General features: G+C 45.9%; 7 protein-coding genes across 7 annotated transcripts; 4 read left to right on the top strand and 3 right to left on the bottom strand.

Moving 5' to 3' along the window:
• Nucleotides 1-191: 191 nt before the first annotated feature.
• Nucleotides 192-1,586, top strand: VC83_00149 (uncharacterized protein; the record flags this gene model as incomplete). Its single annotated transcript, XM_024463845.1, has 5 exons — nucleotides 192-366; nucleotides 452-614; nucleotides 666-1,020; nucleotides 1,180-1,528; nucleotides 1,582-1,586. The coding sequence occupies 5 exons, from the start codon at nucleotides 192-194 to the stop codon at nucleotides 1,584-1,586; spliced, it is 1,047 nt and encodes a 348-aa protein (XP_024328312.1).
• A 351-nt stretch (nucleotides 1,587-1,937) lies between these two features.
• Nucleotides 1,938-2,800, top strand: VC83_00148 (uncharacterized protein; the record flags this gene model as incomplete). Its single annotated transcript, XM_024463844.1, has 3 exons — nucleotides 1,938-1,999; nucleotides 2,179-2,593; nucleotides 2,768-2,800. 3 exons carry the CDS (start codon nucleotides 1,938-1,940, stop codon nucleotides 2,798-2,800), a joined length of 510 nt encoding a protein of 169 aa, XP_024328311.1.
• A 452-nt stretch (nucleotides 2,801-3,252) lies between these two features.
• VC83_00147 (uncharacterized protein) lies at nucleotides 3,253-3,641 on the top strand (the record flags this gene model as incomplete). Its single annotated transcript, XM_024463843.1, has 2 exons — nucleotides 3,253-3,321; nucleotides 3,381-3,641. The coding sequence occupies 2 exons, from the start codon at nucleotides 3,253-3,255 to the stop codon at nucleotides 3,639-3,641; spliced, it is 330 nt and encodes a 109-aa protein (XP_024328316.1).
• Nucleotides 3,642-3,685: 44 nt separating this feature from the next.
• Nucleotides 3,686-4,564, bottom strand: VC83_00146 (uncharacterized protein; the record flags this gene model as incomplete). Its single annotated transcript, XM_024463842.1, has 5 exons — nucleotides 4,399-4,564; nucleotides 4,294-4,350; nucleotides 4,132-4,243; nucleotides 4,013-4,075; nucleotides 3,686-3,963 (listed from the first exon to the last, which is right to left on the bottom strand). Exons 1-5 carry the CDS (start codon nucleotides 4,399-4,401, stop codon nucleotides 3,686-3,688), a joined length of 513 nt encoding a protein of 170 aa, XP_024328315.1. The 5' UTR covers nucleotides 4,402-4,564.
• A 7,776-nt stretch (nucleotides 4,565-12,340) lies between these two features.
• On the bottom strand, nucleotides 12,341-12,740 carry VC83_00145 (uncharacterized protein; the record flags this gene model as incomplete). The annotated part of the gene is made up of 2 exons (XM_024463841.1): nucleotides 12,341-12,565; nucleotides 12,633-12,740. The coding sequence occupies 2 exons, from the start codon at nucleotides 12,738-12,740 to the stop codon at nucleotides 12,341-12,343; spliced, it is 333 nt and encodes a 110-aa protein (XP_024328314.1).
• Nucleotides 12,741-12,924: 184 nt separating this feature from the next.
• On the bottom strand, nucleotides 12,925-14,235 carry VC83_00144 (uncharacterized protein; the record flags this gene model as incomplete). Its single annotated transcript, XM_024463840.1, has 5 exons — nucleotides 12,925-13,437; nucleotides 13,485-13,559; nucleotides 13,610-13,657; nucleotides 13,708-13,997; nucleotides 14,052-14,235. The coding sequence occupies 5 exons, from the start codon at nucleotides 14,233-14,235 to the stop codon at nucleotides 12,925-12,927; spliced, it is 1,110 nt and encodes a 369-aa protein (XP_024328313.1).
• A 1,064-nt stretch (nucleotides 14,236-15,299) lies between these two features.
• VC83_00143 (uncharacterized protein) lies at nucleotides 15,300-16,305 on the top strand (the record flags this gene model as incomplete). The annotated part of the gene is made up of 4 exons (XM_024463839.1): nucleotides 15,300-15,428; nucleotides 15,473-15,572; nucleotides 15,629-15,869; nucleotides 16,083-16,305. 4 exons carry the CDS (start codon nucleotides 15,300-15,302, stop codon nucleotides 16,303-16,305), a joined length of 693 nt encoding a protein of 230 aa, XP_024328320.1.
• Nucleotides 16,306-26,515: the final 10,210 nt, after the last annotated feature.

Below are 26,515 nucleotides of genomic sequence, written 5' to 3'. Positions count from 1 at the left end.
GCCTCGATGCAAATGCCCCTGATATTGCGATGCATGCCACTCGAGAAGGAAGATATTGAGTGGAGGTTTTATAAGGCCATGCAATCTGAATTTCGAACGAAACTGAGACTATTAAAGCTGACGCAGAACAGCTTGTTGTGCTTGCTTTTGCATCGATAGCCAAGTCGAATGCAACCACTTGCGCGTGGAGGATGAACCCTGGACAGCACCAGGATGCCGAGAAGGCAATATTTGAGGGCCGTAGCATGTATCGGGGGCTCTGCAACGCTGCATCTCTGGCTTCACAGATGAAAGTTCGGAACCAAGGCAAGGGAAAAGGGAAAGGAAAGGGGCACGCATCTCTAACGCCATCAGTTACTCCACCAAGTGTCGACACAGCTACCTAGGATTTCTGCAGTGTTATAGATTTAATCGAGCAGTCGGTGCAACAAGAATTCGAACTGGTTACCAGTTCGAATTATGATGGATTTAAAGACAGCATCAGGATCCCTCGACGATTATATAAAATGGCGCAGCCGGCCGAACGTCCACCAAGGAGCCCATATCAACGATACAATTGGGAGGTATGGAAATAGTTTCAGCTGCAATGTTCTCCATTGCGAGGACAAGCATAAGTAGGTTGTCCTCCCCTTGTTTATTTGATTCTATTCTGATTATTGAGATAGACTTTTTAAGAAGTGGGCGGAGTCACTAAATGGACGCTCAGTTGAGCGTTCTTTGATGATGCGCGAGTCAGTCAACACGACCATTCGGCTCCTGCTCCAAGGAGCATTCAAGTATTCTAAGCCAGAGATTTCAAGTCAGTTGAAATCTCTCTACGAGAAATGCCCAAGTCTTATGGGCCAGATTATGCCATCTCCAGAGCAACCTGATAATGTCGAAGAGATAACCCCAGGCATATTGGAAGATGCAGCACATATCCGGCCAAGGGCAATGAGATGTGCTTCACGGGCCTTCATTCAAAATGACCTCGATCTCCCATTATCTATGAAGGGGATCCAGCACAGCATCCATTTATTTGTCAGCTCCAGCAGGCATATACAAAAGACTATCAGATGCCGCATATAACAATTCTGGGAACACAACCAATTGAATGGTTCTCCCAGCTTGGATTTACAGATCCGTGAGTTTCCCATTTCCTAATATTATTAACTTGATAGTAGCTGATCAAAAGCCCAGCGCCGCATTACTTTTGAGACTAGGAACGCATTCTTTGTTCGTGGTAGCACCATGTGTCGTTTCGACATGCGCCTTGTTCATGAGCGGGTACTAGGTGAGAAGCGGCTGTTTGTCCTTGTCACCGAGCTTGAAGATTGCGGAGAGGAGGATGAGCTGGTCATGTTGCCGTTGGTAAGAATCAAAAACTCGACACAGATGATTGTTGGTCTCCCAGGTATTGGCACCAAGCCGGTTTATAACGTTGACACAGATCCCACAAGAAGGAATGAACCGGCGCCATTTGGGAAGGGCGGCTTGAGATTGAACACCATGAAATACCACGCTGAGCAGTTATCTTTGGCTGCTTCAAGTAATTCAGCAAAGTTCATTCATTGTTGGTGGGATGTAGGGCTGATGTGAGAGAGTAGGCATGGGGATATAGGGGACATAGGGATATGAAGAAACAGGAGCGCTTTTACAGACCAGAGGTGAGGTTGTAGCTGTAGCTGTAGCTTTAATAAATGTATCCAATTACCCGTATACTTATCTATTCCTATTTCTACCTATGATGCTAGTCCTGATGGTCTGAGGATGGTGATGTCAAAACTGCCCATCCCCGCCTTCCGTGTTTGGCGATCCCACGCCAATACTCAAAGTAAGAGCCGCCTCACCTCCAACTCACAGCCAGTCGTCGAATCAACCTTCGCTGAAGGTTTGATCTACCATCAGAGTTGGTATTGATTCAGTAAGGTCAGATAAGTTAATTTCACTTGAACGAAATGTTTGGATTTGAAAAAGCCAGTTGGATTCTTGCTCTCAAGCCTTATTCCGAGCTCTTCGAGTTCGTCAAAGCATCATTTGACCTCACCCAACCATCAAATCAATGCATTTCTAGCATCCTAGAATATCTCTGGACCTTTTCCGAGCATCTCTGAAGCTTGCATCAACCTGGCCCAAAGCATACCCCAGGATGATCTCTCCGCCTTTCCTAGAACCAACAGCTGGCTAACCTTGGTGCAGATTGAAATCCATCAATTATACCCCCAAGAAGCAAATATATCCAATTGGAAAGCTTGCCGAGCTGCCTCCCAATGAATATCTCAGGCCCTCGACCAATATCTCCAATCCATCGGCAGCCATAAAGAAACCTCCCCTGTCCGCCAAGCTCGCCGAGCTACCTATCACGAAAACCTCCCCTGTCCAGCAAGCTTGCCGAGCTACCTATCATGAAAACATCCCGACCGGCAAGCTCGCCGAGCTACCCATCACCAAACGTCTCCAGGCCATCGCCGGCATCACCAAACATCCCGACCAGCAAGCTCGCCAAGCTACCCATCACCAAACGTCTCCAGGCCATCGCCGGCATCCAAACATCCCGACCGGCAAGCTCGCCGAGCTGCATATCTCGTGTCCTCTCTGGCATTGCCTCCCTCAGGTAAGTCATCTGTCTTCCCACCAAAATTCCTTGATTCTACAGACTCAAGACACACACCCTTGGCAAAATGGGGGTCGAGAAATGCTTTTGCCGTTTTTTCAAAAATCCAAAGGGGGCCTTTGGGCGTCAGAAACCCCATACAAATTTGGAAATTGCGCAAATCTTGACATTCAGACCGGCAAGGTGCACAAGATGCTTCTGATTTGAGGCATCCTGGGAGAGGCCGGGGAGAGTGGCGGCATAATCCAGGGTATCCGGGGAGGCTCATAGTTGGTGTCCAAAGGCAGGCCCTGTTTTTGGCCCTTTGCTATGCCAGATCCATGGAGCTGTTTTCAGGTGATAGTCATAGCATACCTACGTATCACATCACATGTAAGTTATGACTTTTTCCTTTGGTATTTATGTTCTGTGAACTTTGGGTGTCCCTAGTTGCGACCATCTGTGGGCGACTATACACAACAGTAGGTTGAAGCTTTGCATTTAGAATTGAAACCTCTTCCTTCTTCTCTCTTTTCCTTTTTCAGTGATTTATATGCTTAGAGGAATGACAAAGGTAGGTGCTTGGATACAGTAAGTGACTCTACTCTCAATGTCCCTTTAGGTTTACCTCTCTTCTTATCTTCTGCGTTATTTCTATTTTACTTGACCTCCTAAGAGATATGAAGAAGAGTATTACGAGCGAGATTGCGCGGGACGATCAGAAGCTTAAAAAAACTTCCGCAGATCTGGTAAGACAATCCTGTAACTTACAACAACATGTGGATGGACATATACTGACGTCTACCAGATCGGCGAAGATGTCGAGATCGATGAAGAAACTGTTGGAAACGGCGGGTATGACATAGCGGATTCGAGTGTGTGTGCAATCCTGGTCACGAGAAATAGCGAGGATGGGGCTGTTAGAGTCAGTGGTTTGGAGAACGAGGACGAAAATGTAGTGACTGGTCCAAGAGAGAAATCGGGCTATTGCATCGTCGTCGTGAAGTCTGGCCAGTTATGCTCCATATTGGGAAAGCCCACTTATCGCTTCATAAGACGTTGGACATGAGACAGATCTCTACTTTATGCTCTCTCACTTTTCTTTGCCTTCATTCACCTCATCTTACCTCGCAAAACTTTATCTTCTGCAACTCTAACATGCTCAACAATTGCTCCGCACAGTTCCATTGAAAACTCCATCTTAACATATAGTATATTTGACGATCCGAATGCTATTCCAACCGATGGCAATGGTTTGCCACCAAATGGGCATTTTATTGCAACAGTCCCGGATTCTCCAAATTTTTGTTGACGGAACTTGAATAGATCTGCACCTCGTACTTCAACTCGAACTTCTTGGGTGGGACGCATATCACCGAAGAGAGAAACTTCTATCTCTGGTCAGCCTGACTAATTTCACTGAGGAACAAGCAACTATACCGCTCGTCTGTGCAGCTGTGTGTTCTGGGGCTAGTGAAGAGCCGTCCAGTGAGTTTGAATTGTCTGCATATTGTATTTGAAATTAGCGGATTACAGGACAAAGTTTCATTGATTCGTACCACATTCTGGGACGTTGTTTAGGGACGGCGTATGCGATCTCCGACGACGCTCGGAGGCTGGTTGAGCTTCTCGTTTGAGTACTATTACGCTTTCTTGGTGGCGATTGTTGTGCTATTGCGAATCAGTCGTATCAAAACAAGTACGGAAGTAATGCCACAAACCGTCATTTCTGACACGTTTTCGAGATCCTCCTCCCACGTTATCTGCCAGTTGAGGATCTGCTGCGAATCAGCCTTCATCGACGAGCAGAAACATATCTTACTAACCATTTAGAGTGGGAACCTTATATTCTTTGGCCAGTGTCTCCAGAGCGGGCGAAAGTAGCTTGGCCTTGTTATCCCTAAGATAACCCACGAGGCCAGTTCTATCCTTTGCAGCCAAATGGACCACTCGTTGTTTTCCAAGACTGGAGGCACATAACAGGACAAGTCCAGAGCCGCAGAAGCGTAGTACATCGTGCAGAAACAACTGATATACTATTGAGTCGCGAGTAGTCTGTGAAGCTTTCAATCCATAAACCCTTTCTCCAACAATATCCACGGCTCGAACGCTCTCACGGTCTCACATCAATGGGCTGCTTCCCCCACACTGCTGCATCGTAAATTGGTCTAGCCAGGATCTCCCCCAACACTGTCTTGCCGATATGTGCTTCTCTCCGCGTTGTTTGCATTATGCACTCTTGGACCTTCTTGATTATTCAATCGGCCAATGCATGATGCTGCAACCGCGAACCGTGGTGATCCTGAACGAGAAGGATCTCCCCCAGCCGTTGTTGGTTTGCAGGGGGATTGGTCTTGCGTTAACACGATGGCAGAGGAACTGAGAAATATATAAGGGCATGCGATTCCCAAGAAGTTCGATCACAAACCTCTGCAGTCTCCAAACTCGTCAATCATCGTCAAGCTCTTGTCTGTCATCTACTCCATATTTTCCATCACGCACATCAATCCACCTAAGTTCTCTGTGTTAATCATGGCTCCAGAGATGCCCCATCAAATGCGAACTCCCCCGCCGAATACCCCGAAGGAATCATCGGAGCCTGTTGCCACATCGACGATGAAGATGGGTTCATCGCAATCACCTGGCAGAGTTGCACATCCAGCACGTCCAGATCAGGGTGCTTCAGCGTTAGGTCAGGAACGACAAGTTACGTTGAGTGTAAGTTCCCCATTCATTGCGATATCAAACCCTAGACCACCATATTCCTATGGTGGTGGGGACGTGGCCATGTGTTAGTGTGAGCGCTCTGCAATGGCAGAATCAGGTCTTATGCGCCCTTGTGACGGGGGCCGAGAACTTTTGTCCACCGTTGCAACGGAGTAACTTGGAACTGAAGCCGAGCAATCATTCTCGTTCCTTCCTCATCACGAATCTTCCAATAGACAGGAAAATCAACTCATCACTGATAACAGATTCCCAGGAGGCTCGCAGCTATCTTGATCAAATCAAACTCGAATTCGTTGATCAGCCGGATATCTATATAATGTTCCTCCAAATCATCTTGGATTACCAGAGTAAAGTGTTAGCCCTCTAGCCAATCATGCCGACTTCATTATCACATTTCATGCTAACATAATGGCTACCAAGAATCGACTCTCCTGGCGTCACCAGCCGTATATCAGAATTATTTGCTGGGCATCCCAGTCTTATACAAGGATTTAATGCATACTTGCCTCCCAGATACAGAATTGAATGCGGCTCTAGCAATGACCCTAATGCCATCTGCGCCACTGGTTATCCTGTCACAAGAAACGAATTAACTCCCATGACGCACATCAATCCACCTAAGTCCTCTGTGTTGATCATGGCTTCAGAGATGTCCCATCAAATGCCAGCCACCCCGCCGAATACGCCGACGGAATTATCGGAGCCTGTTGCCACATCGACGATACATGAGATCGGCGCGTCAACCAGCATGCTATCAGAGCAATTGGGCATAAGGACGAAGATGAGTCTATCGCAACCACATGGTGGTGTTGCACATCCAGCATATTTAGCTCCGGGTGCTCTATCGTTAAGTCAGAAACAACTAGAAGTAAGTGTAAGTTTCCCATTCATTGCGATATCAAACCCCACCCCCACCATGTTCCTGTGACAGGGATGGATAAAGTTTGTTGACCGTTTCAACGGATTAACTTGCAACTGAAGCCAAACATTCTCTTTCCTTCCTCGGCACGAGTGGTAACTGAGGAACTCTGGAGGTTCTGGGTATTGAGCCCGCACGACGTGGTTGAGTGAACTCGACTAGCGAGCACCTCCACACGTAGAGATTCCATAGAGCAGCTCTCTTGCCTCAATCAATTAATCAACATCACATACATCAATGCACTGTCAGGTTATGAGCCCGGGTCGCGTATGCACCCATATAACAAGCAGTCATTGGTTTGATTCAACAATCAACTTTGTGGAAGTCATTGGAAAGCTCTTTGAGTATCCTCACAACTTATCACATATCAACAAACCCGTCAATCTCACCTCAACCAAGGCGTGTCGACAACAACATCAACAACCACCTCAACCCCACCCTTTCCTCCAGATCAAATTGGCTAACTCAAAATAACGGTCAAGATGGAGAAAGACCCCAAGATTCCGAAACTTGAAGGCTCCAAGAACTACAAGACTTGGAGAGCAACCTTACGCATGTACCTCGAATCACTCTCACTTTGGGACATCGTCTCAGGCCATACAACTCAACCCCAAAAGCCTAACATCCTTGAAGAATACCTCGATGAAGATGGCGAATTCAAAGACTCAAAGATTAAGGCTCGCATCGGAGCTCAGAGTCTCACTTACAACAAATGGAAAGCCAACGATGCAAAAGCTCGACTCGTCATCGTCACTTCAGTTCCAGCTACACTCACTGCACAAATCCAAGATCTTGAAAGTGCAAAGGAGATGCTCGACCTCATCACAACCCGCTATGATACAGAAGGTCCTGTGCAGATGCTAGTGCACTATACAAACTGGATCAACTGTACATGGGATGGCAAGGGACTGGATAAGTTTATCAACAAATGGTCATCACTCCTGGCTGCAGCAAATGAAGCCAAATGCGACATTACCGACACCGTCAGAACTCTCCAGTTTATCCACATCCTCTCCAACTTCTATCCTGTTTGGGCTGCTACTATGAGACAAGAGTTTCGCAATGGCAAAGTGCCAGACATCAACGACTGCATCAACACTGTTCTTGATGAATCAAAGCAGAAGAATGATGGAAACCTTGTCAACTTTAATGGTCACAACAAGGAACATACAAAGTCAAAACCACAACACTGTCAAAACACACGTGACAAGTGTCCATGCTGTGGCAAATCCCATACAGTTGACAAATGCTTTCATCTCCACCCCGAGTTGAGCACAATTGCAGGATTCACACCAAAGGCAGAATGGGTAGAGAAATACAACAATCAGAAGACGGCCAAGAAGAACTCTAAGAGAGGCATCATAACTATGGCAATGCTTCCATCTCCTGCATCTACACCTTCACTTGTTCTCTCTACTTCACAATCATGGTATAAGGAGATGTGGATCGTCGATACCGGATCATGCTATCATCTTTGCAACAACAAAGATGCCTTCATCTCGTTACAAAATATCGTCCCATTGCAAGTTGAATCCGCAAATGGATCTGTCTTTGCACATCAAAAGGGAACAGTTCAACTTGTCACTGTTGATACAGATGGCAACCATGTTACGCGTCAGATTACAGAAGTCTACTACGCGCCCACCATTCCTGGTAGCATCATCTCAGCCAAGGTGTTGCAGTTTAGAACAGATAATGCAATCATCTGGATGGGAGACACTATGACGTTCCGTCTTAAGGAGACAGGGATCGAAGTCATGTACACACCATTCCATCCTACTCTTCAGCTTTACTGCCCACAAGTCATGGGCATTGGCGATCAACACATCGATCAGGGTACACTTGCTTTACCTGTTGTTCCCACCATCATCTCCATTAACATCAATCTCCTTCATCGACGCCTTGCACATGCAGGATGGGATTCCATCCATAATCTTGCAAAGCAACTTGGCTACAAGCTTACTGGAGAACAACAGTTCTGTGAAACATGCCATGTTACAAAAGCACAACAGAAGATCTCTCACCAACCACAAGAGAAGACAACTGCAGTTGGAGATCTTATCCACTGTGATACAGTTGGCCCACTTACAAACACTGGACACCGTGGAGAGAAAATACTTCATTCTTTTTACAGATGATTTTTCAGGATACCGATGGGGAGAAGCTTATAATAATAAGAGTGATGCCTTTCCTGCTTTGATTAAGTTCATCAATTTCTACCACAACCAGATGGGATCTCACATCAAGAGACTTCGCATTGACGGAGGAACAGAGTTCTCACAACAACAACTTCAAGAGGTTTGTCAGAAGTATGGAATCAAATATGAACCATCGGCTCCATACCACTCATATCAGAACGGCAAAGCCGAGACGGCGAACCATACTATGGAAGTCCATCTCAGATCCATGATCCAAGGCAGTGGACTTCCATACAAGATATGGCCAGAAGCTTTCATAACAGCTCTCAAAAGCATGAACAGAACACCTACTCGCAAGAACGAAAATTCAAAGACACCACATCAAGTGCTTTCTGAGTTCTGCGAACAAACTCATATTCTCCCTAACATTGCTCACTGGCGTACATTTGGCTGTACAGCTTATGTTTACATACCAAAGCAAAAGAGAGTTCAAGGACAGAAGTTCCATGTCCGAGCTCAGAAAGGCAAACTCGTTGGCTACGAAGGTGATCACATTTATCGAATCTACATCCCCACGCAAAACAAAGTCATCCGCACCTCTCACGTCACATTTAATGAGAACGAAATCAATCCAGTGCACCCGCTTGCAACTTTCGACAGCGAGGATACAGATGACGAAGATGATTCTGGATATATTACTCTTAATGCTGACCACTTCCATCCAGATCTCCCTGTAGATTCGGGGGGTGTTCTTCCTCTTGATCTTCACACTCTAACATATGGGGGGGTGATTTCGCCTCAAGATTCTTCACCACAAGGATCAGACTGTGAATCTACTCATGAAGATCCTACTCCGCTTGCAAATCAAGAGATTCAACTCCCACAACTTGGTCGACAGACTCTTCTCGAGCAGGAATTTGAAGACATGTCTTTCATCGATCCACCTCCTACTCAACAGCAACAACTTGATCTACCTCAACCTGCCTTACACTAACACCGTCTCCATATTCAGGATCAACCTGTCTCCTCTTCCTCTCACTCAAAACGCAAAGTTAAACAGACAGAGAAAGGTCAGCAATATACTCAAGCTTTGCAACAACAAAAAGATAATCTTGCAAAGAAGCGTCAAAACCACGGACACGCTCTCTGTATTCTTCCACCTACAGTCGCATATTGCTTTGCTGCAGGAATGGATCATAAACCAAACATTCAAGATCTTCCTCTTGAACCACGCACTTGAAAAGAGGCTATGGCCCATCCTTTTAGTGAAGAGTGGAAGCAAGCTACGGATAAGGAGATCTCTCAACACGTCAAAAATCACACTTGGACTCAAACTCTACATCATAAAGACCAACGTGTTCTCCCTGTGAAATGGGTATTCAAATACAAGGCCGATGCAGAAGGCAAATTAGCTTCTTGCAAAGCTCGTCTTGTTGTCCGTGGTGACAAACAGCGTCCGGGATTAGACTATCTCGAGACATATGCAGCTGTTGTACGCACAGCCACCTTCAAACTCCTCATGGCCATTGTTACAATCTATGACCTCGAATGTATTCAGCTCGATGTTGTCTGTGCTTTTATTAATAGTCCCATCGACAACGATTTGCTTAAGTCCATAAAGAGCCTTAAGAAGATGAGCAACAAGGGCACGGCCGTGTGCATCTGTAGATTGAAATCCAGGTGGAAGGCGAATGTAGATATTAGCACCTCTTTTATGGCAACAAGAAATCACTACATTCCTCGTTTCTCTCGGATACCAGCTTCTTAATGCAGATCCTTGTGTCTTTCAACATCATAAGCACGGTGGAATCATCATCATCTACGTTGATGATATTATACTCATCCACCGCAACCTCCAAACTGTCACAGAGATGAAGCAACAGCTCTGCGATAAATACGAACTCCGTGACCTTGGTCCACTTAACCATTACCTCGGAATGAAAATCACCCGTGATCGCACTCGCAAAACCATGCAGATTTCGCAGGAGACCTATATTCAGAAAATTCTCAAGCAGTACTATATGGAAGACTGCAAAGGAGCTTCTCACCCTATGCAGCCTGATGGCGTTCATCTTAAGCCTTTTACCGGTTCAATAGATGAGAATTTATGTCAGGAATACCAGAGTATGATCGGTGCTCTTGGCTATGCTGCAAATACTACACGCGCTGACATTGCTTTTGCAACTCATAAGCTCTGTCAATTCGCAAACAATCCAAGCCAGCAACATATGGATCACGCCTTACATGTCTTGCGATACCTTAAGAGCTTTCCAGACCTTGCAATTTGCTTTCAACTCCACAAACCACTCTTACCCTTGATCAATTTCAAGATGGTCGATTTGGTCCACCAGGACTTGATTTCGTGGGCTACAGCGATGCCACATTTGCAGACAACTCCGACAACAGAGCAAGCTCTCATGCATAAAAAGCGGTAAACAGACTCTCACCGCTACTTCATCAACAGAGGCTGAGTATATTGCCATGACCTACGCTGCCAAGGAGGCTGCCTGGATTCAACAATTGCTCACAGAGCTTAAATACTTCGGTCCTGACCTTCACCCTGTTGTCATTCATGGAGACAACAAACCAGCTATCTCACTCACTCAGCCTATTCAATTCCATGCACGTACGAAGCATATTGAAGTTTATTGGCACTACATCAGACAGCAAGTCGCAAAGGGAATGGTCAAATTGGAATACATTGCAACAGATGATATGGTTGCAGATGGTCTTACAAAGCCATTGTTTCCTGTCAAGCATGCACGTTTCATTCAACAGCTGGGTTTGGTCAAAATGACAGATATCGAGAATATCACAATGTAAAATAGTACAATGCAATACAGAGGCACGTCTTATGTGGCCTGGGGGGTGTGAGGAACTCTGGAGGTTCTGGGTATTGAGCCCGCACGACGTGGTTGAGTGAACTCGACTAGCGAGCACCTCCACACGTAGAGATTCCATAGAGCAGCTCTCTTGCCTCAATCAATTAATCAACATCACATACATCAATGCACTGTCAGTAACCCATGTTTTCCACCATCCAAGAAAGAAATCGTACGTCCACTCCTGATTTTGAAGGTATTTACTAAGTACTGGCAAGATGAATTCGTTTCCAATCCCTATAAGTATGTTGCCACATAACGCTGACGCGAAACATCAACGGAAACGCAATGCAGAAGGTCCAGAGCAAGCAGGGGGTAAAGATAAGGAATAAACTAGGTGTGGATAATGCAACTGCCACCAACCCTGGCTCAGATCTGTTCGACCCTCACCTGCATTTTCGAGAAGGTTTCCTTACCTGTAACAGTCACGTGGAAAATTATGGCTCTCTTATACTTAATGTCACTCTCTAGCTATATTACTCTCTAGATGCCCCAGCAATCCTGGTTGCAAATTACTCTGCAATGTCATGATACCGTTGCCATTTTACTATGCACCCACGTGAGTCTCAAAGGAAATGGAACTTCCTGACAATGGAACCTGCCAAACGGTAACTCATTCCCAAAGGCACAGAAGACACTACACTACCAACAAAACGACGGTACAAATAACATGATGGTAGCTCATCCCAAAGGTGCAGAAGACTCTACAGTACCTGGCATTTCACGGTAGCTCATTCCCATCAGTGCAGACAACCATCTTCCGTGGGTGGTAAGTGTGAGACAGATCTTCGGTGGCCTTGCATTTCAAACCAATGACTCTCTTGGTTGCCTCCGCGTGGAGATTTGCTGCAGATTCATGCATCCTATCATCAATAGCAAGCTCATCTTCTGCGATTAGGAGGATTGTGTGTGTCCTATTATTGATGACTACCTGAAAGCATTCCGCGGGGCTCATCATTCGCAGATATGTGTTGAAAGCCCTGACTTCCTTCCGTGATGTAATCGTTGACCAAGCGTTCGATATTAGAAGGATTTTCTGGATTGACTGCGAGTGGTGTTAGGTATTTCCAAGTATCGTCCTCCCATCTAATAAGGTTGATGTCTATCTCTCTCTCCAGTCGCTCTCTCTCTCCAGCCTCTCCCTCTCCAGCCTCTCCTTCTCCAGCCTCTCCTTCCCCAGCCTCTCCTTCTCCAGCCGCTCCTTCTCCAACCATGCTTCCCTTCGCTTTTTATGTTCCAGAAGCTTCCGCTTCCACCTTTCATCCTCGGCTGGCGTCGAGCTGTTCGCTGGCTGCTCTGGCTCACCACCATCACCCATTCCTTCCGCCTGGGTTTGGCTTGGACCTGCTTCTGGGACAAAAAGGCCATGTCATCTTCTGCAGGTTCTAGCGTACTAGGTGGCTGGTCCGTTCAGGACCCGACCATGTGGTGTTGAGTATCAGGGCCTGATTCTTGAGGTAAATCTCTGAAGTCTGGAGCAGGGAGAGATGGAGAGCGGCCATGGCTACCACCCTGGGCAGTAGGCCTCCAGGTTGGCCAGCCAAAGAAGGCGAGATAAACTTGTTTTCGGACGAAGAAGTTCGTGATGCCTTTCTTGTTGCTCCCTCTCATTGTGGAGGTGATTGATAAACCAATATTTCTGGTCCTCGTTGAATTTCAGCCTGAGTGGGGTGCCGCATCTATGAGCTATCCCCACCCAGATCCCGATGTAATGAGGGGAGGATGCTCCGATGGTGGGGCTTGCTCGGCGAGTGCAGCTGGGTACTGCTGCAAATGCTTTATCCTGGGGCCGGTAAACCCCAGCTGGTCAGCCAAGTCAGCGAAGCGGCGGAGGACAGCTCGATCTGCCATCGCTGCAGGTTGCATCACGCGGTCCTCCTTCACTGGTTCCTTTGGCATATCCGCGAAGTGCCGCATGGCATACGCAGTGATCTGCCAGTACCCGAGATCGACTTGGTCTCTGCGCATTCCCTGCCCGTACACAAAAGCATTCTCGGCGACCTGAATCTTAGCCTGGCCGTCCGTGATCCGTATGCGGCTGTCTTTTTGATCAACAGGGGAGAATAGTTGCTTGAAGGCATGAGAGATCTGGACATTGTCGCCCGTTAGCCGCTTGATGCAGTTGGTGAGGCGCTCCAAGTACCCGATGTCTTTGAAGAAGGTCGCGAGAGATGGAATTAAGCCCTCAACGCACTCTACCTGGCCCAGATATTATCATGCTCGCAGTCATCAAAGGCGCTGAATACCTCCCCCCCACACACTCGAATGTGGAGGAACTCCGCGTTCGCTTTTGACGCTCGTGGTGCCTTCAGCTCTAAAGCCTTCACTGTGGTTTGATCGATCTTTCCATAGCAGCCTTATTGCCACGTACTAGATCGGACCAGACCTGCTTGATGCGGCGGAGGTAGTGTAAGAGTTCCTGTAGCATGAGAAATCAGCCAAAATCAACCATGTCAGCACTCTGCCTACCGTATCACACTTCAGAGCCATCATTTTGTGCAGCGTAGTGATCTTCATCCCGCCCCAGAGACCTGGGATGTCGAGCAAGTCATCGAATGCCGCTGTCATTGCTTCATTACGGGTGAGCATCAGCAGGTACTGCTGCCGCTTGCCTCGCAGGAGCGCCTTCCACCGCATTTCAAAGCTGAAATTCTGCAGGAAATGGTAGCGCTGCATCTTGTAGTAGATCTCGCCATCTGAGGGCTTCTCCTCATTGGAGTATTCTTCGATGAGGCATGTCTTCAGGTTGATGTTCAGGTCTAGGTAGTCACATGTTAACATGACCCCGTATTTTCAGAAAGCCTCGATTTTACCTGAGAGGTACAGATCAACCGTCCACCAATCGTTCCCAGGATCGAGAAATCCACACCCAGCTTCGATCCTGTGCCGGCTGTGGAGACACTCAAGATGGAAGCTGGTCAGAAATTCGAGCAGGGGATAGTCAGGCACCTCATTATTAGTCAGCAAGGCATCCGCCGTCTTCCCCAACTGCTGCATTGCAGAATCGAGGCTTTCCTGGTCGATGATCGCAGGGACGTGATTGCAGAAAGACAGTCGATGACATCCTTCCTTCCGAAAACAACCCCAGGAAGTCCGCTTGTCTCTTGTTTGATTCACATGGCTGATCTTGGCGGAAAAAGAGCATGTCGAGACTGATGCGGGCAGTACCCTTATACTTCAGTCGACACTCCCCCTCAAGCAAGGAGTCCTCGTTTTGGGCTTGAGACTGTTGCATATTGAGGGCTGAAGGGAGTGGACTAGAATGGAGGCTGGAGGGAGGAAGAGGGTAGTGGGAATGAGTGTGCCCTGGGTCGCGTGGTACTTATAATACTATCGGTGCATCTGGGCTGCTTCTAACTAGGTACACCCCCCCAACTTGCTGCTGGTAGTCAAAGGCCTGTCCACTTCTCTTTCATCTCTAACATGTTCCAGGCCCTTTGTCTTTCTGACATAAATGCTCCGTTTGCCCACCTGCTGCACACCAGTCGCAGCTGCCGTTATTTACATTTGCCTATGAATAATGGAGTCCCTCTCTGCCAATGACCGACTACAGTCTGCTTCAACCACTGCCGATGACCTTGAGCACAATGTTTCCATCAAGGACAATCGTATGACGAGGATCATCTTTGGCGATGGGCCTGGTTTCGACACCAACGCACGAATCGACATGCCAGAGGAGAGCGTCTCTCCTGGCTTTGCTTCACTGATCTCGAAGAAGAGAAAGGTTATGGCATCGCAGGACCATGAGCCTAAGCAACGCCACAATATAAAAGCTTCTCTGGACAGCCGTGAGACAGCCACTAAGTCCGGTCTCAGGGACCTACAGGTCGTGAAAGCTGTCCAGAGCGGTGCCAGCACCGCTCTGGACAGCTTTCACGACCTGTGAATCGCCATGGGCCCGCTGCTGTGAGAAGTTCGAACTGAACCTCGGTGGATATGTCTCTATTGTAGCTGATCGATCTCCCCCGTATGATATTTTTATAGTGAAGCGCCTGAAGGGACCTGATGCCTCCCAGAGGGTCCGCATGCTACAGAGAGTACAGCACCAGAACTTCCACAACATGGTTGACTGCTTTAGCTTTGAAAGCTCTCACTATGCCGTCTTTCAGCACCTTCCTGTCATGCTTGACAATATTGTGTACTCGCCTCCCTACCTTACCGAGCTTGAGCTGGCGGCGGCACTGGCACAGGTGCATCCTACAACTATGATAGGTCGACGTGCTGACTGGTACAGATTGTCAAAGGGCTCAAGTATCTCACCTCGTGTCGACTTGAGCATGGCTCTCTTAACTGCTCTAACATTCTCGTCGGCACAGAAGGAGATATAAAGATTGGTGAGCTAGCTGCCTGCCCCAAGTCCCCAAATCAAACACAGCCATCAGTCGGTCAGGAATGCTGCAGGGAAATGACACTTCCGGGTCGGGAAGTTCGCGAGATATGGTGTCTCTATTGAGTATTACCATGAAGCTGATGCAGAAGAGCGCCTACAAGAATGGAGCCAGCAGTGCCCACGACATGGAGCGATGGCCAGCCGACTGCAAAGCTGTTGACTTCCTGGCCAAGATCCAGGTAGCCAGGTCTTTTGACGAGCTATTAGACTCAGCTGGAAAAAAGAAGACCTTAAGTGGATGGTAGCTCTGGTGGCAGTCAGTTCTCACCAAGGCTTCCGTTACCATGAACAGTCACGAGATGTTTTGGAAGCATAAGCTAACACACTCGTCTGATTTTGCTCTCCTTTCTAGTATGCGGTCGTGTCACTGTTTGGTTTTACAGCTGTATTTAAAATGTTTCTACGTGGATAAAGGTCAGCAGATTGTGTAGTGATGGAATTGTTATGATTATAGCCTTACGGTTGTTATGGTTGTTACGGTTGTTACGATTGTTACAGTTGTTACGGTTGTTACGGTTGTTACGGTTGTTACGGTTGTTACGGTTGTTACGGTTGTTACGGTTGTTACGGTTGTTACGGTTGTTACGGTTGTTACGGTTGTTACGGTTGTTACGGGTGCAGCCTTAGCCGCCAAGGCTACAACCGCTAAGCGGACAACTGTATATTACGAGGAATAGCCTCACCTTCCTTCCTTCTTCTTCTTCTTCTCTCTTTAGATTCAATCTAGCTTATTATTCTCCGGACTGGCTTCTTGACCTCTGTGACCATCATAACAGGAATCACTTCGAGCTTGGCACATCTTGGTATATAAGTGACAGTTAATCATATATCAAAAAAACTGTTCCAAACCCTTTCATAACTGTGTCTTTGCAGACCATTTCTATAATCTACGCCTATGAAATCCATTCCTTGTACCTTTGCCTTTCCATATGACTGGATCTACAGGACCTCCATAAACGCTTTGCGGTATTCATTGATTTGATGGCAAGTAAGGGCATGTGTAATAAGAGTAATGTAATGAACCGGAAGACATCTCTGGTGGCAGTGAGGAGAGTGGATGGTTAGGGTTAGGCTCTCCTCGTATCGATAGCACCACACGCTAGGCTTACCAATAGCCATTAGGTCTCCTCATCCGAGTTCCTGGGCTACATGGGATCGTCCACGGCCCTCTCCATAGTTCTGACAGCAGCGCAGGTTGCAGAGATTGGATGCCTTATCGATATTGCATGGAGTTATATAATGTACTCCTCAGCCCAAATCATCCCGGATCAAATTCATACAGTAAGGCACTCCGAGCATGATACAGTACGTGGCTCATCACATCGCGGTAATTGAATACTGTCACGGTTCACCAAGGAGCACTCGAGCAGTGGCTTGATCTATATACAGCTATGTTGTTGTGGAGTGAATTCTCTTTAGCGAGACCAGTTCTGAGAATTCACTCCACAACTGAAAACTTCGCTCCAACCCCGGAAAGCTCCCCACACCCCTGAACCCCCACTCGAGCTGCAAGGCGCACTTGATATCGTAACACTACCCCCCCCCCTACTCCAGAGTTGATCTCCTGATCAAGAAATCCCATTTTCAAAAAAAAAAACAATTGTCTCCAGCTCTCATTTTGGTTTCTGAGGGTATTTTCTGTGATATGCTTGGGTAACTTCTGGAGAATTTTCAAAGCTCTCTGCAGTATACCATGTCTCATCCGGTGGATAGTTCTTCCAAGCTGCCTTGTAGAAAAGCTTCTTTCGAATAACTTTTGAGTCGAGGATTTCGTCCACTTCCCACTCCTCTTCGCCATTGACAATGACTGGAGGCTCTGGCTCCTGTTGCTGCCCTTCGATTGCATCATTCGAGTCAAGTCTTAATAGATTGGCATGAAATACTGGATGAATCTTCATGCTGTTTGGAAGTTTGAGCCGATATGCAACTTGCCCAATTCGCTCTAGAATTTCAAAAGGTCCCACTTGCTTGTGGTCTAGCTTCTTTGATGGCCTCTGTGTCTTCATATTTCGAGTTGAAAGCCATACTCTGTCTCCCACTTGATAGCGTGGTGCAGGTTTCCTTTTCTTGTTCGCGAAATGTTCCATTTTTGCTTGCGAGAGCGTGATTTCATCCTGCAGAAACTCCCAAACCTTTGCCATGGTCTGAGCTATGTTCTTGTGCTCTTGTTTGGCTTCGTGATATGCTTGCTGCTCTGTATCGAAGCTCATTCTTGGTTCATAGCCCTTGTTCGCAAAAAACGCACTTGTCTTGGTTGCATCTGATGGCAAACTGTTGGCAGCAAACTCCGCCATGCACAAGTATGAAACCCAATTGTCTTGAAGATAGTTCACATAAGCTCGCAAGTAGCGTTCGAGCTCTGCATTGAATCGCTCAGTCTGTCCATCTGTTTCTGGGTGGAAGGCAGTTGAAAGTTTGGCTGAAATTTTCCAAATTTTGCAGAGCAAACTCCAGACTTCTGCAATGAACTGAGGACCTCTGTCTGATATTATCGAGTTTGGTAGACCATGGTGCTTCCATACATGTCGAAGTAAGAGCTGTGCTGTAGCTTCTGCAGTAGTCCCTTCTTGCCCAGCGAAACACAGAATGAAATGTCTTTCTTTCGTCAACCTGCATGCAACAACCAAGATAGCATTGTTCCCTTCACAGAGTGGTAATCCTGTCACGAAATCCATTGATATATCCATCCATGGTCGACTGCCAATAGGGATTGGTTGTAGAAGTCCATTGTAGGAATCTCGAGATGGTTTCGATCTTCGACAACTATGGCAGTTTTTGATATATCGAATTATTGTTTTGTCCATGTTTGGCCAGTAATAGTGCTGTTTCATGACTCGCAGCATCTTTCCAGCTCCTGGATGTCATACTGACATTCGTTGCACTCAGTTTGCTATCAAACTCAAGAGCAAACTTAGAAATCTCCTCCTCAAACCTACAAGTCACCATACATATCTTGGCTTATCACACCAACAACAGAAGCAATACTACTCAACGATTGCTGAAAACTCTTCTACTACATCTGTTTATGCTACATACATCACGGCATATCATTTGGACACTCATTGAACAAGTTATTAAGAAAATCTCCTCCTTAAGGGGGTGGGCCAATACTACCACATGGCATATCTCTACCAACTAGAGGCCTAGGAACATGAACGATAGCTCTAGAAGCTTCTACAACCCTCTATAATTCATTACACGTCATCGCTCCTTAGTTACCCACAAGATTGGTTAAGTTATGACATAATTTGTCTATAGGTACTCTGACCTTGGACCTCCTTTTCACTTCCTATAGGCTAGGAACCCAAGAGATGGTTCTATGGGATTCTCTTACGTTCACTACATGATTAGCAAGCTAGTTGTGGGTCGCACTTGATTTCTAATACATTTACCAAGCCTGGTTAGTCATGGAAAGTCATGGAAAATGAGAGAACTACACTCCTTTGGCATAAATAGGATTGCCCTTTCCTTAAGAAAGGGCAAGCAGGCAATACAGTAAATCGACTAGCACATACTTCTACGTCTTTTCCAAGCTTCCAAGCATTGATCTTGTTATTCTCTGTTTTTGAAAAGTCAGTGAGGTGCTAACCTCTGACTTACCCCTGAGTTCTCAGACTCAACATTTGTTGCAACTTGTCTAAACCACTTCACCACATCATACACCTGATTGCTGCGTTGTGGAATAGTCTAAGCTGCAACCCTTTGGCTCTGTTTCCTAAGACAGTGTGTTGTCTTAGTAAATTCATCCCTTCCTTGGGTGGCTAGATTCTCATATCTGGTGCACCCACCATTACACTGGATGTCCCATAGAAGGTTGTTCATGAACTTCTCTCAACAAGTCCACCTGAATGGTTTCTGGCACCCAAACTCGATTTTGATATTCTAGCATGCCGTTTTTGAGTTCGCAATAAGCCAATGCAACCTCTTTGCTTGTTCGATCACCATTCTCAAGCTTCTGTAGTGTAGCCTTGCAGAATTTGTCTTCCAGTTGAGACTTTTGGATTTTCTCAAGAATTGTCATTTCTCTGATATGAGTTTCCACTGGAGCTAGCTCTTGTTCTTTGAGTTTCTGAATGTCTGGATGTAGCCTCGAAGGTGGTAGCAACACCTGAAGCTGTTGCTTTTGTCGATCATCCTCATCATTGCCTTCTGGTCTGTCACCAGGCCTTCGAGTCAAAGCATCTGCTTTTCCATTTTGCTTCCCAGGCCTATAGATGATTTGGAAGTTGTATCGAGAGAGGAATTCAGCCCATCGAGCTTGTCTTCTTGTCAGCTTCTTGGTGGACATGAAGTATTCCAAGCTTTTGTGATCAGACAAGACTTGGACTGGAAAATCTGTCCCTTCAAGTTCTGGTCTCCATGCTTCGAAACATCTGATGATTGCAAGCAATTCCTTGTCATATATCTCGTAATTGCATTCTGCAGGTGCTAGCTTTTTCGAGAAGTATGCCACTGGATGTAGAACCCCTTGATCATCTTTTTGTGACAAGACTCCTGATGAGATGAAGTCTGAGGAATCTGCTTCGACATAGGCTGTCTTGTGTCTATCGAAATGCCTCAAGACAGGAGCTTCTGTGACTGTTTGTTTCAACAGCTCGAATGCAGTTTGGCATGCATGAGTCCATTCGAATATCTGATCCTTTCTGGTAAGGTTTACCAATGGCCTCATGATGCTGGAGTAATTTCGGATGAACCTTCGATAGAAATTGCAGAATCCAATGAAAGCTTGCATATCCCTGAGCGATTTTGGAGTTTGCCATTCCAATATAGTAGAAACCTTTGCAGGGTCCATGCGAATGCCATTGACTCCCACGATGAGTCCTAGGAATTTGGTTTCTTGGACGAAAAACTCACATTTTGAGATATCTGCTTGCAGTCCAGCTTCTCGAAGCTTCTGTAGGACTTTCCTTATGTGCTCTGTATGCTCCGCTCGAGTAGCACTGTAGATAAGAATGTCATCCATGTATGCGGTGACGAATTGGTTGAGGTAATCCATGAGGGTTTCATTCATGTACCTCTGGAATGTTGCTGGACCATTTGTGAGTCCGAAGGGCATGACCTTGTATTTGTAGGATCCAAATCGAGTTCTGAATGTAGTGAGGTCTTCATCTTCTTCTGTCTGCATTCGAATTCGATTGAAGGCATGTCGAATGTCCAGTTTGGTGAGATATTTTGCTCCTATGACTTGGGCCAGCGTTTCATCAATGAGTGGTATGGGATATTGATCCTTTTTCGTTATGGCATTTAGCTTCCTGTAGTCAACACAGAATCGAAGACCACCACCTGGCTTTCTCACAAACATAATGGGTGAAGAGTATGGGGCTTTGCTTGCTTCAATGAACCCTTTTGGCAAGTGCTCGAAGACATATTCTTCGACCAAATCAAGTTCTTCCTTTGACATATTCCAGAGTGGTGCATATCCCAGCTTTGCATCACCTTCGAGTTCAATATGATGGTCTGAAGGTCGATGGGGAGGTAGCTTGTCTGCTGCCATTTTTGAAAAAACATCCAAAAATTCATGAAATTCCTTCGGAAGGATCAGTCGAGAGTCAATTTCTTCAGTTTTGGTCTTGTTCTTGTGCTCGATTATGTCCTTCATTGATATAGCAAAGACTTGAGCTCCTCTTTGCTTCATGAGCATTCGAAATGGTGCTGCGCCAATCATTGCTATGGTGCAAGGTTTTGGTTTTTCCACTTTCGGAGCAGGTTCCGGAGGAGGCATTTCTTTGGCTTTCTTCTTTGGCCTTTGTCTTTCGCTTTTAGATATAGGCTCTGTTTCGAGGGCTCGATCTGGTATAGAATGGTTGCAATAATCTCCAGTGAAGAGGACTTGATCATTGATCATATCGAGAACAACTCCATGTTGCTTCATCCAAGCTTTCCCGAGAATGATGGAATGTTTTCCCAGCGAAGTAATGAATAATGGACATAGGCTTTCCACATGCTCTCCCACTTGTAGTCGAGGATATATAGCATGTGTGATAGCAGGGGCAGCCTCTCCATTGAATCCTTCAACTTGTTTTGGCTTCACAAGTTCGACTGGGGCTATCCCTTCGATTTCACATATTCTTTCTGCATCAGCAGCATTAATGAAGTTTCCACCTGTGGCACCAGTATCGATCAATGCATGGACAATAGCTTTGTATTTTCCTATTCTACAAGTAGCTAAGAAAGGGGTGTCCGGATCAAAACTGGATCTCGAGGAAGAAGCTGCAATTCTGGCTGCACTGCCTCTAGTGATGACTTGTCTAGAGGCTATTCGTTTTCCGAATCGGTGATAGACTCAGCTGTAGATACCTCATTCACTTGAGCTTTGAGCTTCTGGGGACAGTCTCGAGATCGATGTCCATTTTGTCGGCATATGAAGCATTTCCCAAGTTTCATGAGCATTTCTTTTGCTGGATCTTGATGCGGTGGTCAATACAGCTTCTGCGTCTTGTTTTGCATGTTGGAATCCATTGTAGGTTGAGGGATTGAAGTTTGAAGTGCCTGGCCCTGATTTTGAGTTTGGCCCATGTTGTTCGAAAATGACTTTGGCTTCCTTTTGTCTTCTTGTTCCTTGATCCGCTGAATGTTCTGGTCGATGAGCATGCATTTCTTTGCAAACTCGTGAAGTGTAGTAGCTCCAACTTCAGCCACTAAGGCTTTCTGCATCTGTTGGTTGACTTTGAAGCGCAAGTCATCCAGCAAAGTTTCTTCAGAGTAATCAAGCTCTGTCGTGCGCCTTTGGAACTCAGCCCAGAACACTGCAAAGGTGTTGTTTCTCTGATACAGCTTTCGATACTCAGTTTGAGCTGTGTGCCTTCGATCGGGATCACTGAAGACTTTTTCCAAAAGTTCGAGAATTTCTTCTGCTGTCTGCAATTTGTTTGTAGAGTTTGGTCGAAGCCTTGGATTGACATGTCGAACTGCCAGTCCTCCCAGTCGACTCTGAATGTAGCTCATTTGTAAAGTCTGTGTTGGAAAATGATCAATGTTGGCTTCGAGCTTGAGGCGAATTTTCACAACCCAGTCTTCAAATGCTGGCTCTATCCCATCTGTGAGAATTGGAGGGTCTGGAATCCGAGCTGACAATCGACTGTGAGAGTGGTGTCCTGGTTCATTCTTCAGAGCTTGTTGGGTTTGCTTTTCAAGATATTTCTGAATTGTTTGTTGCTCTGTGATTTGTTGCTCGTTGCTCTGGATCAGTTCCTGTAACTGGAGAATGGCATCATCCTTTTCAGCCAGTATTGAATTTGAGTCCTCTGCTAGGGCCAAATAGTCCTGAAGAATGTTCTTGTGCAAAGTCCATGCCATTTTCTGGTTGGCGACAGATAGTTTCTGGAATTCGTCAAAGGTTTCAACATTCCATTCAGCCTTTTCATGTCGATTTGCAAGTATAGATTCATGTCTCTCTTGAGCTGTTTTGCCCAGAGTGTGAAGGAAGGTTTCGGATTTGAAATTAGGATCATGAAGTTCATTGGTTTGGTTTGCAGAGCTTGGAATTGATGCTCCTTCTGCCAGGGATTCCTGGTCTTGTTCTGGATCATTTCGAGCTGCCATTGCAGCTTTTTCTTCAGCTGTATAAGCCATAGCGAGTTGCTATTTCAATTTCGGTTTATATCGTCAAGTCAGACACATATTGCCAAAGGCCCTATTGTGCAGTTGTTGGCTGTAGGAGCCACTCGAGAGGAGCGCACTTCCCTCACAGTTATATCCTTGTCGAGGGAGCGTTGTAAAAGGTCTGACTTGCGAAGGTGGTGTGTGTGTGTCGAGCTGACTGTTGAAAGCCAACTTTGAGGGGTTGCCTCGAGATCGTCCTGGAATCGACTTCAGGATAAGGTTTCTGGTTCTGGGGTTTTCAAAGAGTGGATTTCGATTTCGATTTCAGAAGAGGGTTCAGCTCAAAGAGCAGGTATAAGAGGGATTGAGTTTTATGTCACGGTTCACCAAGGCATAGGGCGCCAGTTGGGTATTATGAATTAAACTCAATCTAGAGAAGAAAGGAAAGAGAAGAGGAGCACTCGAGCAGTGGCTTGATCTATATACAGCTATGTTGTTGTGGAGTGAATTCTCTTTAGCGAGACCAGTTCTGAGAATTCACTCCACAACTGAAAACTTCGCTCCAACCCCGGAAAGCTCCCCACACCCCTGAACCCCCACTCGAGCTGCAAGGCGCACTTGATATTGTAACAAATACTGTACTCCCGCTTGCCACACCAACACCACCCACGCAGGATGCAGGGGAAGACGAAGTCAAGAGGCCCTGTCGATCAGGGACCATGATCTCCAGGGACAGTATATAAAAGGAGACTCTCCGCAAACCAGGCATGGGGGTGACGATGCGAGTCCGATTTTCAAGTGAGAGGGGTTCAAAGTGTTCAAGAGTGGCCAAGGAATACGATTTACGCAGAAATAAACCTCATATACTGCGATCCGAGAACCTTCATGCTTAAGCAAATGTGCTTTGAAGGTCATGAGTGGGGAAAGAGATGGTCAACGAGGAAATGTCATGTACGCGGTTGGCAGAGGGCGAAGCGACAGAAAAGGTCAAGATGAGGGACGGTGCGGGACTGGGTGCGGGACTGTGGGGGGGGTCAAAAATCGTAATGGGCAAAAGCCATTACGAATTTGATCCCTGCAAGTACAGTATTTCCAAGGTATGCAAGACCGCCACACAGTTATATATAGAAGTGCCAAGCTACCAACTATTAATGACAGTGTGGCGGTCTTATGTCGCTTCAGCCTCTGCCCACCGCGTACATGCCATTTCCTCATTGACCATCTCTTTCCCCACTCATGACTGTTACAGCTAAGTGCTAGTGCTATGGCTAGCGCTTATGGCTGTAACCTCATGTGATGGATAACATTGGATATCATGGATATTATGCTATCCATGTTATCCACGGGGATCCACGGAATATCAGGTGATGGATAACATTGGATATCATCAATATTATGTTATCCATGTTATCCACAGGGATCCACGGAATATCAGGTGGTGGATAACTTTGGATATCATGGATATTATGTTATCCATGTTATACATGAATTGATGTTATTATAAGGAGAAAACGCTACACTTCATAAAGCAAATGACTTGCTTAGTTAATGTCGCTATATAAAAAAAACATCAATTATAAAGAAGGATGATTACTAACTGTTAAAGCTATCTATGTTACGATCGCAGCTCACAGCTGCTAGCAACTATGGGAACAGGCAGCTATGGTAGCCACTAAGGTTACAAGGGATCACTAAGTGAACAGCTGTATATAATGAGGGATAGCCTCACCTTCCTTCCTTTCTTCTTCTTCTCTCTTTGCCTCTGTGACCATCGTAACAGTTTAAGACTTAGAGGCTTAAAGAGAGGCTAATTGTAATGGTGGGTGCACCAGATGTGAGAATCTAGCCACCCAAGGAAGGGATGAATTTACTAAGACAACACACTGTCTTAGAAAACAGAGCCAAAGGGTCGTAGCTTAGACTATTCCACAACGCAGCAATCAGGTGTGTGATGTAGTGAAGTGGTTCAGACAAGTTGCAACAAATGTTGAGTCTGGGAACTCAGGGGTAAGTCAGAGGTTAACACCTCACTGACTTTTCAGAAACAAGGAGTAACAAGATGAATGCTTGGAAGCTTGGAAAAGACGTGGAAGTATGTGATAGTCGATTTACTGTATTGTCTGCTTGCCCTTTCTTAAGGAAAGGGCAATCCTATTTATGCTAAAGGAGTGTAGTTCTCTCATTTTCCATGACTTTCCATGACTTACCAGGCTTGGTAACTGTAGTCGACGTAAGAGAATCCCATAGAACCATCTCTTAGGTTCGTAGCCTATAGGAAGTAAAAGGAGGTCCAAGGTCAGAGTACCCCTATAGACAAATTATGTCATAGACAAATTATGTCATAGACAAATTATGTCATAACTTAACCAATCTTGTGGGTAACTAAAGAGCGATGACATGTAATGAATCATAGAGGTTCGTAGGAGCTTTTAGAGCTATCGTTCATGCTCCTAGGCCTCTAGTTGGTAGAGATATGTCATGTGGTAGTATGAGTGATGTCATGTAATGAATCATAGAGGGTTGTAGAGATATGCTATGTGGTAATATCGGCCCAGTAACTAAGGAGCGATGACGTGTAATGAATCATAGATGGTTGTAGCAATCGTTGAGTAGTATTGCTCTTGTTGTTGGTGTGATAAGCCAAAATATGTATAGTGACTTACTAATATACAATTACAAGCTGATTTGCAAGAAAGTAGGGGTTGTACAAAGCAAACTAAGCTGCAAAAACGTTGTTGTAGACGTCATAGACAAACTAGTTACAACATACAAACTTGTCTAAATATTATAGATACATCTAATGATTCAAATGCTAAAGAGTTAGAATAGTTTAATTCATTAACGTACATGTATAGCGAAAGCGCCAAACAAGCGAAAGCGCCAAAATGATGCGGTGACCAAACCCCCCAACTAAATGTTAAATTCCTCAACAACAAAACATGCCCCATAAAAACGATGAAAGCCAATTAGTGCTAGCTATCCAGGCTATGCAAAGCGACCCAAAGTTACGCCTTCGAGTTGCTGCTAGGATCTATTCTGTGGACCACCGCAAGCTAGGTCGTCGTCTAGAAGGTGTACCTTCACGACGCGATATCCAAGCCAACTCACGGAAATTAACTAACCTAGAGGAGTCCGTCCTTGTTCAGTATATACTCGACCTAGCTGCCAAAGGGTTTCCTCCTCGGCTGTCTGTTGTTGAAGATATGGCAAGTCGACTACTTGCAACACGCGACGCGTCACGCGTTGGGTCGCGTTGGGCTTCAAACTTTGTTAAGCGGCGTGTAGAGCTCCAGACACGCTTTCAGCGCAAATACGACTACCAGAGGGCTAAGTGCGAAGATCCAG

This window comes from Pseudogymnoascus destructans (genome assembly GCF_001641265.1).
Source record: "Pseudogymnoascus destructans isolate 20631-21 unplaced genomic scaffold scaffold_1, whole genome shotgun sequence".
In the NCBI taxonomy this organism is placed as follows: Eukaryota; Fungi; Ascomycota; class Leotiomycetes; order Thelebolales; family Thelebolaceae; genus Pseudogymnoascus; species Pseudogymnoascus destructans.
This window is presented reverse-complemented; position numbering and strand designations above follow the sequence as displayed.